Source organism: Balaenoptera physalus (genome assembly GCF_965194825.1).
Source record: "Balaenoptera physalus genome assembly, chromosome: 19".
In the NCBI taxonomy this organism is placed as follows: Eukaryota; Metazoa; Chordata; class Mammalia; order Artiodactyla; family Balaenopteridae; genus Balaenoptera; species Balaenoptera physalus.
Window position 1 is genome coordinate 9834771 of NC_138900.1, and position 14550 is coordinate 9849320.

General features: G+C 53.9%; 1 protein-coding gene and 1 long non-coding RNA gene across 3 annotated transcripts; one reads left to right on the forward strand and one right to left on the reverse strand.

Moving 5' to 3' along the window:
* Window positions 1–667: 667 nt before the first annotated feature.
* Window positions 668–10334, forward strand: GPR4 (G protein-coupled receptor 4). 2 transcript variants are annotated; one of them, XM_082438290.1, is made up of 3 exons: window positions 700–801; window positions 1549–1850; window positions 8284–10334. In XM_082438290.1, exon 3 carries the CDS (start codon window positions 9056–9058, stop codon window positions 10199–10201), a length of 1146 nt encoding a protein of 381 aa, XP_082294416.1. In that variant the 5' UTR covers window positions 700–801; window positions 1549–1850; window positions 8284–9055; the 3' UTR covers window positions 10202–10334. The 2 variants fall into 2 exon arrangements, with proteins under 2 accessions (XP_082294415.1, XP_082294416.1); XM_082438289.1 differs by lacking the exon at window positions 1549–1850 and having other exon boundaries at window positions 668–801.
* A 3225-nt stretch (window positions 10335–13559) lies between these two features.
* Window positions 13560–14533, reverse strand: LOC309648958. Its single transcript, XR_014256882.1, has 2 exons — window positions 14395–14533; window positions 13560–13994 (listed from the first exon to the last, which is right to left on the reverse strand). It is a non-coding gene; the product is annotated as an uncharacterized lncRNA (long non-coding RNA).
* Window positions 14534–14550: the final 17 nt, after the last annotated feature.

Consider the following 14550-nt stretch of genomic DNA (forward strand, 5'->3'; position numbering starts at 1 on the left):
TAGAAAATAAATAAATAAATAAGTGAAATACATAGAATGTTGGATGGTGACAAGTTCTATGGGGAAAAGCAAATAAAGCAGGAGGTAGGGAATCATGGCGTGGGGGGGGTGTGGGTGGGTCATGTTTTATAGACTTGATGGTATGACATCCCCATGACAAAGGGACTGTGAGAGACCACGTTATCAGAAGAGGAAACTGAGGCACAGAGAGGTCACCAGCCTCAGTCTCGCCAAGAGGCAGGGCTGGAGCTGGAAACCCCAGGATTCCTTCCAGGGCTGGCCGTGACCATGGGCATGGGGAACCATGGGCAGACCCCTCGTTCTCTCCCTTGGGGAAGGGGGCATACAATGATCAGAAAGTTAATGACTTGGGACTGGGGTCTCCGAAAGAAGGAAATAGTTCAGCTCAATGAGGGACCCCCCCCCTTCCCCCTCCCCACCTCCAGCTGAGGGCTTGATCTAGTTGGAGCGCCGGACTGGAGGCACGGTAAACAAAGGGGTTAATGAGGTGGGGGTCTCCAGGATGGGGATGTTGAAGGACTGGGGGGGTATTCCAGCGGCGGGTGAGATTTCCCCGGGGCTGGAAGCCTTTAGCGGGGTGAAGGCTTAAAGGGGTTAAGGGGGAGCGACAAAGGAGGGGTTAATGGGGGCGGGCCCGGCCGGGCCGGGGCGGGGCCTCGGCTGGCGGCTCTGGCCCGGGGGCCAGTAGAAGTCGCCGCCGGGTTCCTGCGCCGCCGTGGAGCCCGGCTCCCCTAGCCGCGGAGAGAGGCGCCACCTGCCCCATCCAGCCGTCACGCGCAGGTAGCCGCCGGTCCCTCCCCTGCCCGCGCCGGTCCTGCGGCCGCCGGGGACTGCTCCTCCCCGCGCCCCTCGGGGGCTCTGCGTCCCCGCGTCCGTCCGCTGCCTCAGTCTCCCGCGCCGTCTCCGTCCCCGCCCCTCTCTGGGGCTGGCTCTTCCCGGCGTCTCTGCGGCTGACTTTGTCTCTGGGTCTGTCTCCATCTCTCCGTCTGTCTCTGATGTCTCTCTGGATCTGCGGTCCCTCTCCCTCTGGGTGTGTCTCTCCTTCTCCATCTCCGGATGTCTCTGTCGATTTCTTTATCTCTGCCTCTCCGTCGCTCTCTCACTCTGTTTGCCTCCGTCCCTGTGTCTTGATGAACTCTCAGTTTCTGTGGATCTCTCTGCTTCCAGCTCCCCGTCTCCCCGTCTCTGGGCATCTCTTTGCCGTTTCCCTTCCTGTCTCTGTCTCTCGGTATTCCTCTGTCTCTGTCTCTCTGTATCTTAGATCCGGTTCTGGCAACTTGACCCCGTCATCATCTCATTCCAAATCTTCGCAAATTCCAACTTTCCCCTGGGCTGAGGAGCTGCTTGGGAGCGGGGTAGGGGGCAGTAGGGTAGCCACCTGGGGCAGGTGGACTCTGAGTGCCCCTGTGACCCCGCCTCCCCCTTAACAGTCACCCCACTGCTCTGGAGGTCGCACCCACCCCACCCTCCAATTTCAGGAATTCCTGGCTGGGGGGTAAACTTCCTCCCCCACTTCCTCCCTTCCAGGATTTGGCTGGGTCACCCGTTAACTCCTTCCTGCCTTGGCTTCATTCCCCCCTCCTTGAGCTGGACACCCCCCACCTCCAAGCACGCTGAAGGACAGCTCTGGAATTTCGGTTGTGGGACGTGTGTTGTGTACTCAGGCGGGACGTGCGCTGGGGGATTTTCTTGCGGGCACAGATGGAGATGATGGGGGCCACATCCCCACCGCCACCCACCAGGGCCCATCACCAGCCCCACTCTTTCTGAACTCACCAAGGACCCCTCACAACTCTGTCTCTGTGGTTGAGCTTGACTTCAGGTTTGGGGTGAGGATGGGGAGGTTTTCCTTTCTGGTGGTGGGGCATCCAGTAGTAGAAAATGAGAGAGACTGATGCGGAGAGGGGCTCCAGAACTCTGGGAATCATAGAATCAAGAAGTCTTGCATGTGAAGTCTTTGAATGAAAGGACCCAAGTAAGTGAGAATGATCAGAGAGGAGGACCAGGAATGCTCAAACCTTCAAATTAAAGGTCCTTAGGATATTTGAATCCTTCAATCCAAAAAGCTTGGTGTTGGAATCTTGGCAGTTTTCAGTGTTCGCACACAGCCAAGAGCTTGAAAGTGCTTGCAGAGCCAGCTAGACCAAGCCCCCCATTTTACAGATGGGGAAACTGAGGCCCTAGAGCAGAAGTCCCCACAGTGAGTCAGTTTCAGGCTAAGGTTGGGACTCCAGTTCCACTGAAGCCCCAATCCAAAGATCTGGCTTCTTTTGCTGCCACTGAGTCGGATTCCTGTGGGGCAGGAGGTCTTCATAGGGAGGAGGGAAGAACGCCAAGGTGAGTGTGAATGGCTGGAACCCAGGAGGGAGCCTTTTAGAGGCAGAGGAGAGAAAATATTTCTAAAACCATGGTGTTGGAGAAGGAGAGGGGACAAGAGTTGGTTTGGGTGGAAGGGGTGGAGTTTCAGAGAAGGAGGGAAGAGAGGGGAAGGGGGGGTAGTGCAGAGATTAACTCCCGCCTGACTCTGTCTCCTGACCCTCCCCATGAAGCCCACTGCTCCCGCAGGACAGGGCCTATAATTTGGTTTGTGTCTAGACAAATAACTCAGCTGGTGTGAGCGAGCAGGGAGGGACGTGGCAAGGCTCCCTGGGAGGCAGCCTGGGCTCCTAATGTCCCCCCCAGGGGGGTGAGAATTTAGGGACCAGGTGAATGTGGTGACTACCCCTCCCCCACTGAATCCTTAGTATCTTAGAATTCTGCATAACCGTAGAACTTTAGGCTGCTAGAATGTTAAAAAAAAAAAAAACAGATTAGATAGGGAGGAAAAAGGAAGTGAGATTTACGGTATGTAGAGTATGTTCCCATTTCTGTAAAAAAGAAAAGGGAAATACATATTCGTGTTTGCTGGGCAAAGATAGTAATCACTGAGAGTTTAATAATAGATTGTGAAAGTTATAGAATGTTAAAAAAATCATAGAGCGTTCTAACAATAGAACTTGAGAATCTTGGAATGTGAGACGCTGGGATATTGGAAACTTAGAAGGAGAAGGGCATGGAAAACCACCATGATAATAATAATAGAATGGAAGAAAGGTAAAGCTCTAGAATGTTATAATAATAGAACAGTAAACCAGGAACTGGACTAACGATAGAACCTGAGGATTTGAGAAGCTTGCAATCTAGATCAGAGGAGTAGAGTCAAGGACTCTGGTGTCCCTTTTGGGCGGTGTGGGGGTGGGGTGGGGGGGATGGGGACCCCTTTGGTAGAAATGGGGAAACTGAGGCCTAGCGGAGCGGTCACGGTGGCCGGACTGTCCCCCGGTTTCCGCCGGCCAGCCGCCAGGACACCAGGTGGGGAGCGAGGCTTGGTGATCACATTTCGTCCCCTAATGAGCAGACCGGAGCTGGCTGGTCCCCCGGGGCTGTCAGGGGAGCAGGAGCCCTCAGAGGAGGGAAGTAGTGGGGGGTGAGAGAGGCGACCTGGAGGCTTCTAGTACAAGACTGGTGAGTGAGGGGGTGTGGGGCTCTATTACCTCTCCCTCTTGTCCTTTCACCGCCCCCCGCCCGCAGTCCTTCAGCCTTGATGGACTTAGAGGTGGCTGCCGGGGCCCAGGGACTTATCTGGCTTGAGCAGCTGAGGTGCAAAGTGGGGGCAGTGGTCTGACAGTCCTTCCTGTCTCCCCACTATCGCTCCACATTCTCAGCTTATCTCTCTTCCCTGCGCCTCTGGGAGGGGCCAGCAGGGACCACGAGGGAGGCCTGTGGGACTGGGGAGCTTCTTGTGGGCACTGTGAGATTTGGGGGTTGACCTCCCACACACGAAGCCTGAGTAAGGGAGGCAACTTAGATCCCAGACGAACAGGGTCTTGGCTCCAGGGGGCTGGGCAAGGGAGTCAGGTGATGGAGGGGCGCCCAAGACGCCGAGGTCACTTGCTTTCTTGTGGTGAGAGTCCGTGGATCTTTCAGCAGATTCTTAACGGGGGCTGAGAACCCCGGAAAGACTTGAGAAAAATTACGGGAATGCAGGGGGTGAAGAGAGAAAACATTCAGGTAAGGGGAAGCTTTTTAGTTAAGAATGACAGATCTATGCAGTCTTGACACATCATGTGACTTAGACAACTGCTTTGTGGCTCTAGGCCTCAGTTTCCCCATCTGTATCAGGCAGGGGTCAGAAATAGCCTCGCGCCACCCAGTTGTGGCATATAGGCCTGTTGCATTGTGGAGTTCTAAGAGTCTGCCATTCCGTGCTGTCTTTCGGGGGTTTGGTGGTGGGCAGATCTCAGGTGGGGGAGAAGAGAGGGTTGAATGCCCCTCCCCCATGCCCACCATCCCCTCAAGAAGCAGATGGGTTGAGGAGGGATGGGAGGAGGGAGGGGTAGGCGGCCAACTGGTTCCCCCTTGAGGAAATTAGCAATAGGAAGTGTATTTCCTTTGGCTGCAGGAAATCAGTCTCATGCCTGTGTACCCACCCCAGCCTCAGCTGAACCCAGGGGTTCTTGAGAGGGTGGGGCAAAGGGAACTCCCAGCTCTCAGTGCCTCCTCCCATTATGAACTGGTTCATTCTTGTGTCAGTTCCCCAGTGCCTGTGGAATAGTAATAATTGTTCAAATACTGCACAATTTATAGACGATATCACCTCTACCAAGGATTTTCTTTTTTTAATTAATTTTGTTTTTTATTGAAGTATAGTTGATTTACAATATTGTGCCAATCTCTGCTGTACAGCAAAGTGACTCAGTTGTACACATATAGATAATCTTTTTTTTAAAATATTGTTTTCCATTATGGTTTATCACAGGATATTGAATATATCAATAGTTCCCTGTGAATAAATTCGGAGATGTTTCATCCTCTTCAGTTTTCTGGAAGAGTTTGTATAGAATTGATATTTTCCTCTTTTCTTCTTTTTTCTTTTGGCCGAGCCACGCAGCATGCAGGGTCCTAGGCACAGGGTCAAACCTGTGCCCCCTGCAGTGGAAGCACGGAGTCTTAAGCACTGGACTGCCAGGGAAGTCCCAAGGGTTTTCACATCTGGAATGTGACTAGTATAAAAGTTGTGCCCCACCCCCCCTTCCTATAGAAGGGGAAACTGAGTCTCCTGAAGAAGTAATTCCCTCAGTGTTACAGGAGGAAGGAGAGACCCAGGGCACACAGAGGGGAGAGAGGTGTTTGGGTTTTTGTTTTGTTTTGTTTTTTAATATACATTTATTTATTTATTTATTTTTGGCTGTGTTGGGTCTTCGTTGCTGCGTGCAGGCTTTCTCTAGTTGCGTTGAGCGGGGGCTACTCTCTGTTGCGGTGCACGGACTTCTCATTGTGGTGGCTTCTCTTGTTGCAGAGCATGGGCTCTAGGAGCGCGGGCTTCAGTAGTTGTGGCTCGTGGGCTCAGTAGTTGTGGCTCGCGGGCTCTAGAGTGCAGGCTCAGTAGTTGTGGCGCACGGGCTTAGTTGCTCTGTGGCATGTGGGATCTTCCCGGACCAGGGCTCGAACCCGTGTCCCCCGCATTGGCAGGCGGATTCTCAACCACTGCACCACCAGGGAAGCCCGAGAGAGGTGTTTTGAGTGATTTACTCTGGGCGGGTGGTTTCAGTTCAAAGGTAGGGACCAGATTGCACTGTTCCAGCCAGGAGCAAGCCCCCTCTGTCCCATCTCCACAGGATCCAGGAGTCTCTGTGAGTCTGAGGTGAGGGCAGCTCTTCAGTCATGGAGGACCCGACAGCGGGGAGGACTTACTAAGTGGGACTCAGCCCTGATCTTTCAAAGTCAATTGTGCAGCAGATAGATCTTGCCCTTTTCACTTTTTCCCTCCCCGCCTCTTCCTCTGGGTCCCTGCAGGGACTCGCTTGAGCTTGAAGTGGGGGGTGGTGCCGCCTCAAGGTGAGCGGGAGCCTGTGTTGGAGGAGGGGCTGACCAATGCCTGTTCCCTCAGTCCAAAGTCATTTCTTGAGTGCCTACTGTATGCCGGGCCTGTCCTGGGTGCTGGCGAAACAGCAGTCAACACAAGGTCCCTGCCCTCCTGGAATGTCCGTTCTAGACAGACAGACGGACACAAACAAGATGCAAAGTGATGTGAGGAGAGAGCCCTGGGAATGGGTGGGCAGGACTCTGGGTACAGAGGGCCTCCCTGAGGAAGTGAAGGAGGTGAGGGAGCTAGTCGTAAGTAAGTCTGAAGGAAGAACAAAGGTTTTGTTTTGTTTTGGCTGTGTTGGGTCTTCGTTGCTGCGCGTGGGCTTTCTCTCGTTGCGGTGCGCGGGCTTCTCATTGTGGTGCCTTCTCTTGTTGTGGAGCGCGGGCTCTAGGTGCACGGGCTTTAGTAGTTGTGGCACGCGGGCTCAGTAGTTGTGGCTCGCAGGCTCTAGGGTGCAGGCTCAGTAGTTGTGGTGCACGGGCTTAGGTGCCCCGTGGCATGTGGGATCCTCCCGAACCAGGGATTGAACCTGTGTCCCCTGCATTGGCAGGCGGATTCCTAACCACTGTGGCACCAGGGAAGTCCAGAACAAAGGTTTTGACGCTGGAAAGAAGGTCCAGCCTTGAGGCTGCTGAGGTGGGGGAGGGGAGGTGGGCAAGAAAGTCAGCTAGGCTGCCCAGGCTGGTCAGGCAGTGCCTTGTCACCTGGGGTGAGGATTTGGGATTTTACCCCAAGTCCACTGGGAAGCTATTGGAGAGTTTCAAGCAGAGAAGTAACAAGAGCTGATTTACATGTTAGAGAGACCTTTCTGGCTGCCACGTGGGAAGTGAGTGGAGGGAAGTCAGAGGGGCAGCCAGGAAAGCCGTGAGGAAGCTACTGCAAAGTCCAAGCCAGTGGTGATGGCTGAGCAGAGCGGGCGGCAGCAGGGGTTTTAGAGACATGCATGGATTCAGGATTTAGTGTGGAGGTAGGGAGAGCCAAGTGGCCTTTCCCGTGAGAAGATGCTCAGGCATCTGGGAGGTTCCCATGTACCTGCTGTGTACCTTTGGGCTCATCCCTTCCCCTCTCTGGGCCTTGGTTTCCTCATCTGTCCAATCGACTCAACCAGTGGTTTTCAAAGTGTGTCCTGGGGATTCTTCAGAGGTGGCCTTCCTCCCGCCACCTCATTTTTTCTCCAGCACAGAGCAGCTTCCTCTGTCACTGTCTTAGATGGGGTTTCCAGCTGAGACGTCTCTCTTTTTTTTTTTTTAAGTGGTTTCACAGCCTAAAAACTAAGCTGATGCAAACCCTTGGATGGAGTGGCTTCTGAAGGTGCCTGTAATTCAGGACTTCGCTCCCCACCTCTCTGGGGGCTGACAGTGGTCTGGGGCTTGGTCCAAGATTGTCCTTTGCCCTGTCCTTAAAGGTCTCCGCAGCACCAGGAGGGTGAGACCCAAGACTCTCACTCGGGAAAGTCGGAGGGGAGTGGGAAGAGACAATGAAGGGGGCAGTCTCTGAGGGAGGGGACTGCTGGCACTGCCCCCAGGGCTCCCCCTTGCTCCCGACCTCAACCGAGTCCAGCAGCTGCTCCTCTCAGCCCTTCCCCGCCTCGCCCCCACCCCAGCCTCCTGCAGCTATGCTTCCCTGGGCTGTCAGCCCAGGGCCCTTTTCTGTCCAGTTATTCCTGGGTGAAAACTGAACTGCAGGCTGGAGAAAGGGGTTGCAGGCTGGAGAAAGACGAGATTTCCCCTCTCCCGCTATCAGGACCTTGGACAGGTCTCTGAACTTCTCTGTGCCTCAGTTTGTCGAACAGGGGTGATAACGCTATTCCTCATAGGAGTCTTGAAATTCTAAAATTCATACCCGTAAAAGTGCTTAAGACAGGGTCTGCTATGTAGTAGGACTTAATAAACTTTAGCTGTTATTATCACCACCGTCATCATTATAGTCAAAAATGAGGTGCCCTGGGTTAGGAGCAGGAGGGCTGGTTCTAGCCCGGTTCCGTCACTGCCTTGCTGTGCATCCTTGAGGGGAGTGACGCAGCCTCTCTGGGCCCAGTCTCCCTGTCTATAACATGATAGTTGAGACCAGTTCTCCATTTCCCACAGCATGATATGATACTTGTGCAAGTTTTACATGGTTTCTGGAAGAAAGTTTTAAAATCTGAGTTGGATCTTTATTTTAACGTCTGTTAGGGAAAAAATATATCTGGCATCTCAAATCTGTGTTTTCAGAGATCCGTTGCTTAGAGTGGGGCTCAATTTGGCATCGTTAGGGTCCCCACCCTCTGCAGCCCACTGGAGTCAGGGCAAAAGGGGTGTGGGGAGAAGGGGGTGGTCCATGACTCCTCTCACTGCAGTCTTCTCTCCCCACAGGTGCTGCAAAATCAGCTTTGAACTGTGAGGCGGGGCCACCTCATCTCAACTGCTCAGTTCCCACCAGGACCAAGCTGGAGCCCCGTCCTTGTCCCCTTTAAATTCCCTGTATTAGTAACCCTGCTCTGATCTAGCCCTTACTCACCTCCTTCCTGTTTCTTAAAAACCCTTCCCACATTCCTCAGACCGAGCCCTTCCTCTCTTTCATCCCCACAGGACACCTCCTTTTCCGTAATCTTCTCCTCACTGTTTACCTTACTTATTTCCTTATTTCTTACTGGGGTCCTAGGAAATGCTAGCACCCCCATCCATCTTGCCTGGTCTTTTCAACACTCCCTAACTGTAGACTATCCTATCTCAACACTATCCCATACATTTCCACCCCACCATTACTTCAGCATGGCCACGCTTACTTTCTACATCCTTCGCAAATCTCCCTCTCTCACCACTGCCCACTGATGCCTTCATCTCCTCTATAAACACCCACCTCAGTCAATTTTGTGTGACCCCAATACTCCTCCATTTATGCTCTGATTGGGTTCATAAAACCTCCTTGACAAAGACCTTTGTTAATCCTGCCATCCCCCAAACCTCCCTCTTGTCGTAATTCTATCCCTCCTCCAACTTTTCCCTCTCAAGCTCTATCCTTCCCTGCCCAGCCTGGCCCACGATTCGTGGTCAGCCTCATCTCTTCGCTGTGGACTGCCTCCCACCATGTTCCCCTGAGCCTCCAAGGAGGGGGCTCAGGGGGCCTGATGGCCTCCCGCCACCCATGGCCCCACAGCCCCCGTGGGCCAGGGGAAGCATCTCGAAAGCCTCAGTGCCGAGGATGGGCAACCGCACGTGGGAGGGCTGCCACGTGGACTCCCTCGTGGACCACCTCTTCCCGCCCTCCCTCTACATCTTTGTCATTGGCGTGGGACTGCCCACGAACTGCCTGGCCCTGTGGGCCGCCTACCGCCAGGTGCGGCAACACAACGAGTTGGGTGTGTACCTGATGAACCTCAGCATCGCCGACCTGCTGTACATCTGCACGCTGCCGCTGTGGGTGGACTACTTCCTGCACCACGACAACTGGATCCACGGCCCCAGCTCCTGCAAGCTCTTCGGGTTCATCTTTTATACCAACATCTACATCAGCATCGCCTTCCTCTGCTGCATCTCTGTGGACCGCTACCTGGCCGTGGCCCACCCACTGCGGTTCACCCGCCTGCGCCGCGTCAAAACGGCTGTGGCCGTGAGCTCCGTGGTCTGGGCCACGGAGCTGGGAGCCAACTCTGCACCCCTGTTCCATGATGAGCTCTTCCGCGACCGTTACAACCACACCTTCTGCTTCGAGAAGTTCCCCATGGAGGGCTGGGTGGCCTGGATGAACCTCTACCGGGTCTTCGTGGGCTTCCTCTTCCCGTGGGCCCTCATGCTGCTCTCCTACCGCGGCATCCTGCGGGCTGTGCGGGGCAGCGTGTCCACCGAGCGCCAGGAGAAGGCCAAGATCAAGAGGCTGGCCCTCAGCCTCATTGCCATCGTGCTGGTCTGCTTTGCGCCCTACCATGTGCTCCTGCTGTCCCGCAGCGCTGTCTACCTGCACCACCCCTGGGACTGTGGCTTCGAGGAACGTGTCTTCTCGGCATACCACAGCTCACTGGCCTTCACCAGCCTCAACTGTGTGGCTGACCCCATCCTCTACTGCCTCATCAACGAGGGCGCCCGCAGTCACGTGGCCAAGGCCCTGCACAACCTGCTCCGCTTTCTGGCCAGCGACAAACCCCAGGAGATGGCCAACGTCTCGCTCACCCTGGAGACCCCGCTCACTTCCAAGAGCAACAGCATGGCCAAGGCCATGGCAGCCAGCTGGGTGGCCGCTCAGCCCTCCCAGAGGGACCAGGTGCAGCTGAAGATGCTGCTGCCGGCACAGTGAACCTCGTGTCGTGCAGAGCCCCCACTCCTCCATACGAGTCCCACCCTCCCTTCCCTCCTGGTCCGGTGTATGCAAATTGTATGTAAATAAGACTACATTACTATCCATAAGCATGTAAGAAAATAGGAAAATAGTGAGGTTGATGTGTCACTGGTCAACCATCGTCCTCCACCATGACCCCCTAACAATTCAGTAGAACTGTGCCTAGCGCTGTGCTGGGTGGTGCTAGTGACCCAGCAGTGACAAATGACAGCGCTGGCCCTGCCCTCATGGCTCCCACTCCACTGGGGGAGACAGATCTGTCCCTGGATAGTGATGACCCAGAGTGGGCAGGGCTCAGACGGGGAGCCCTGGGGCTGGGGGAACCCAAGAAGGCATCAGACCCAGTCTGGGGGTCAGAAAGGGCTTCCTAGAGGAAGACCAGTAGATTAACTTTCCAGAAGGTAAAGACAAAAAGTTAGGATTACTTTCAACAAGGGGGTAAAAGTCTGTGACTCACGGGGATGGTGGAAGAAGAAATTCACCGAGTGCTGAGTGGTCACTTTTGCCTTTGGGAAACCCCCGGTCATATAGGGGAGAGAGAGAGAGCAGGGCAGAGCATTTCAGAGTTTCAAGATAAACAGCATTCTTCAGGTCAGGATTGAGGAGGAGGAGGAGGGAGCAGAATCAAATGAAGGGCAATCAGCAAACTGGCTGGTGGAGCAGGGAGCAGGGCAGGCTTGGGAAGGGGGCTGGGGACAAGAGAAGGGTATTTATTCATTCATTCAAGGGAGATTTGTTTATACCTACTCTTTGCCCAGCCCTGTGCTGGCCGGCGGCTGGGGACAAAACGGTGACCAAGACAGCCCAGGCCCTGCCTTCACGGAGCTCACAGTAAATGAATAAAGATAAACATAACATTTGGAATCGATAAGGGTAATGGGGAAAAATAAAGCTGACTGAGGGGACAGAGAGTGATGCGGAGTCTGATCTAGATAAGGAGGTCGGGGAGGGCTCATGGAGAAGGGGGCATTTGAGAAAAGACCTGAAGGAGGAAAGGGGTCAGATGGAAGAGCATTGCAGGTCGAGGGAACAGCAAGTGCAAAACGTGGAGTAAGAGACTGCCTGCATTTGAGGGCCAGCAAGTACACACAGTGGTGTCGCGGGAACCAGGGCGGGAGGACGTAAGGAATGGAATTGAGACAGGCCAGGGACAGGGGCTGATATTATAGAGCTTTGTGAAGCTCTTTGCCTTTTATTCCAAGAGAAATGAGAGCTACAGAGGGGCTCTTAGCAGAGGATTGGGATTTGGCTTAAATGTTAACAGGATTCCCTGGCTGCTGAGTAGGGAACAGAATATGGGAAGTAAGGGCAGAAGCCAGGAGCCCAGGCTGATGGCTGGACCGGGGTCGGGAGGTGGGTGGTGGTGGAGTGGGGAAGGATCGGTGTCAGCTTTGGGATTTATCTTGAAGGAATTCGATGATGGAAGAAGCACAAGGGCCTGTGGGATTGTGTAACTCAAGCCCCTTGCCCATCCTGGGAAAAGGGTGACCAGGGGACCTGAACTGGAAAGACTTCTGGGAATGATCCCAGGCCCTACTCAAAGGCCGTCACCGAAGAGGCCAAGTGATTAGCCCAGGGTCACGCAGCCGGTGAGTCAACGCTGGGGCCATCCTGGGCTTCCTCTCCCCTCCCTGTCTCTGCCTCTGTTCCCATGCTCCAGAGTGGCCAAGGCTGCTGTCCTGGCTGATGGTGTTCCCCTCCCTCCCCTGGCCCTCAGGGGTCAACCAGGAATGGCTGTCCTTCTAGAACTAGGCTGGAGAGCAGGAGGAAACACACAGCTCTGGACAGGCCTCGCCCCTTCTGATAGGCCATCTCCCTCCCTTCCTCCCCACGGGTGTGTAACAGGCTCCAGGCTCCTGATGAGATGTGAAGATCTCCCTACACACACACACACACACACACACACACACACACACACACACACATGGGCACAAACACACCATTGCCCCAGAAGTTCCCAGAAGAGGTTCCTGGAAACCCTTCTCAGAGAAAGAAAGAGGAGGGAGGAGGGGAATGAGAAAAAAAATGAACTTAATGAGGAAAATGGTTTTGCAGGAGGAGGGGTGGGTCACTGAGATGCAGGAAGTTGGGTCTTTGGTGTTGTGGGGAAGAGAAAAGAGGGAGGCCTGGGATCTGGGCGGGGAGGCGGGGGCTGGTAGTTTTCCCACCCTGTCTCACTGCTATAAAGCTACTGGGATGGAGATGTAGGGGAACAGAAGCTTTCTGAACACAGTCCCCTCAGGGAATCAGATGAAAGCCTGCACACTACCCCTCCACCAAATGCTCATTCCCATTCATTCAATAAATATTTATTGAGCACCTACTATGTGCCAAACATTGTTCTAGGAGCTGAGGAAACAATAGTGAATTATACACAAAAAAGTCATGTACAAGTTTGGAAGCTTCCTAAACCCATCATGTGGAACCTCAGCCCCCCACCCCCACCCCAAGTAGGTCCTTGGGCCCCAGGCTAACACCCCCAGGGATCCGGAGAAGACTCTGGGCTGGGACTTAAGAAACCCCAGCCTCAGTTCCATCCTGATTACCTCTGGAACTCTGGATAAATCCTTGTCATCCTCTGGCTCCAGTTGGTCAGTCAGTAAAATGGGAGGCGGGGTCCCTAGTGGATGATGGACCCTGATGGTCCCAAGCTCCTTCACATCTTTAGCCCAGAAAGGATCCTGGGGAGAAGTTGTTTTTATGGAGTCTTGGCATTCTTAGTTATTTAGAATATCGAGGTTCACACATGTCAGTATCATCATTATTACAGATGGAGAAATGGAAGTCCATCAGGGCCAGGGAAGTGACAAAGGACACTCAGGGAGTCCGAGAGGATGCCAAGTAAAGCCCTGGGTCCCCCAACTCTGTGTCCTGAATGTTTGTTTCCTCCTGTACACAGCTTCTCTGTTCCTTGCACTTCCCCTCTCCCTCTGCCTCTTCGAGAATCTCTCAATTACCCATCAGCACCCCACCATCCAGGAATTTCTCTCAACCTCTTCTTGACCTTGTTTATATGATTTTGCTCCCTGCTGGGTAAGGGATGACAGTCTGGGACACGTCCTTAAACTCCTTCCTGAGCCAGCTCCCTAGGGACCCTCGCCCCCCAATGGAGGAAGTGGGGCTGCTTGAGAACGGTATAGTTTATTAGCCAAGATGCTGGGCTATAAACCTCTGCTGGCTGAGGGAACTTGTGCCACTCTCCTGGCCCCTCTTTGGGCCTCAGTTTGTCAGTTACTTGGGAAATGGTTGGATTAGCTGCTTCTGGAGATGAAATGCACCCTCATGCTGGAGTTAGCAATAATAATGCTAATACCTGTACGGTAATAAGGGCTGTTTATCGGGTGATTGGCACCATTCTAAGCTCTTAACATAGTTCACTATGTTTTTATATTCAAAATTTGCATGCAAGGCTTACAACAACCCAAGAAGGTAAGTGTTCTTTTTCTTTAGTAAATTTATTTATTTATTTACTTATTTTTGGTTTGTGTTGGGTCTTCGTTGCTGCACAGGGGCTTTCTCTACTTGCGGTGAGCAGGGCTACTCTTCTGTGCGGCGCGCGGGTTTCTTATTGTGGTGCCTTCTCTTGTGGAGCATGGGCCCTAGAGTGCGCGGGCTTTAGTAACTGTGGCACACGGGCTCAGTAGTTGTGGCTCGCAGGGTCTAGAGCGCAGGCTCAGTAGTTGTGGCGCACCGGCTTAGCTGCTCCGCAGCATGTGGGATCTTCCCAGACCAGGGCTTGAACCCGTATCCCCTGCATTGGCAAGCAGATTCTTAACCACTGCACCACCAGGAAAGTCCCAAGGTGTAAGTGTTCTTATGATTCCCATTTTGTAGATGGGAATACTGATGCCCAGAGAGGTTAAGTCACTCGCCACACACAGCAAGTAAACAGTGGAGCTGGGATCTCAATCCAGGTCTGTATGACTACCTGGACAGTTTCTTACGCCCAGTGAGCGCTCTAAACTGCGGGGGGAAGGTGCATTTGGGACTCGTTAGCCCTAATTAGGACTAACTAAGACTCCGCCTTTGGAGAAGCCACCCAGGTATGTGACGTCACGGAGGAGGGCGGTGACGTCAGCCGAAGCGGGCGTGGGGACCCACGCACGCTCCGCGAGCTGCCGTTTAACGGCACCACCCTCTGACAGACTTACTTTCGCCGTATATTTGCATATTCATCGGAACGGACGCCGGAGCGTCAGCGTTGACGTGGTGTCGTCACAGAGCGCCCCTGCAGTTCCCAATGGGGCGTACGCACGTACGTAGGCACGCACAGCGACGAGCGGGCGGGGGAGGAGAGAGAGATCGGA

Excerpts from the sequence above, each read along its gene's own strand:
- GPR4 (XM_082438289.1), top strand. The coding sequence starts at position 9,056 with ATGGCCCCACAGCCCCCGTGGGCCAGGGGAAGCATCTCGAAAGCCTCA.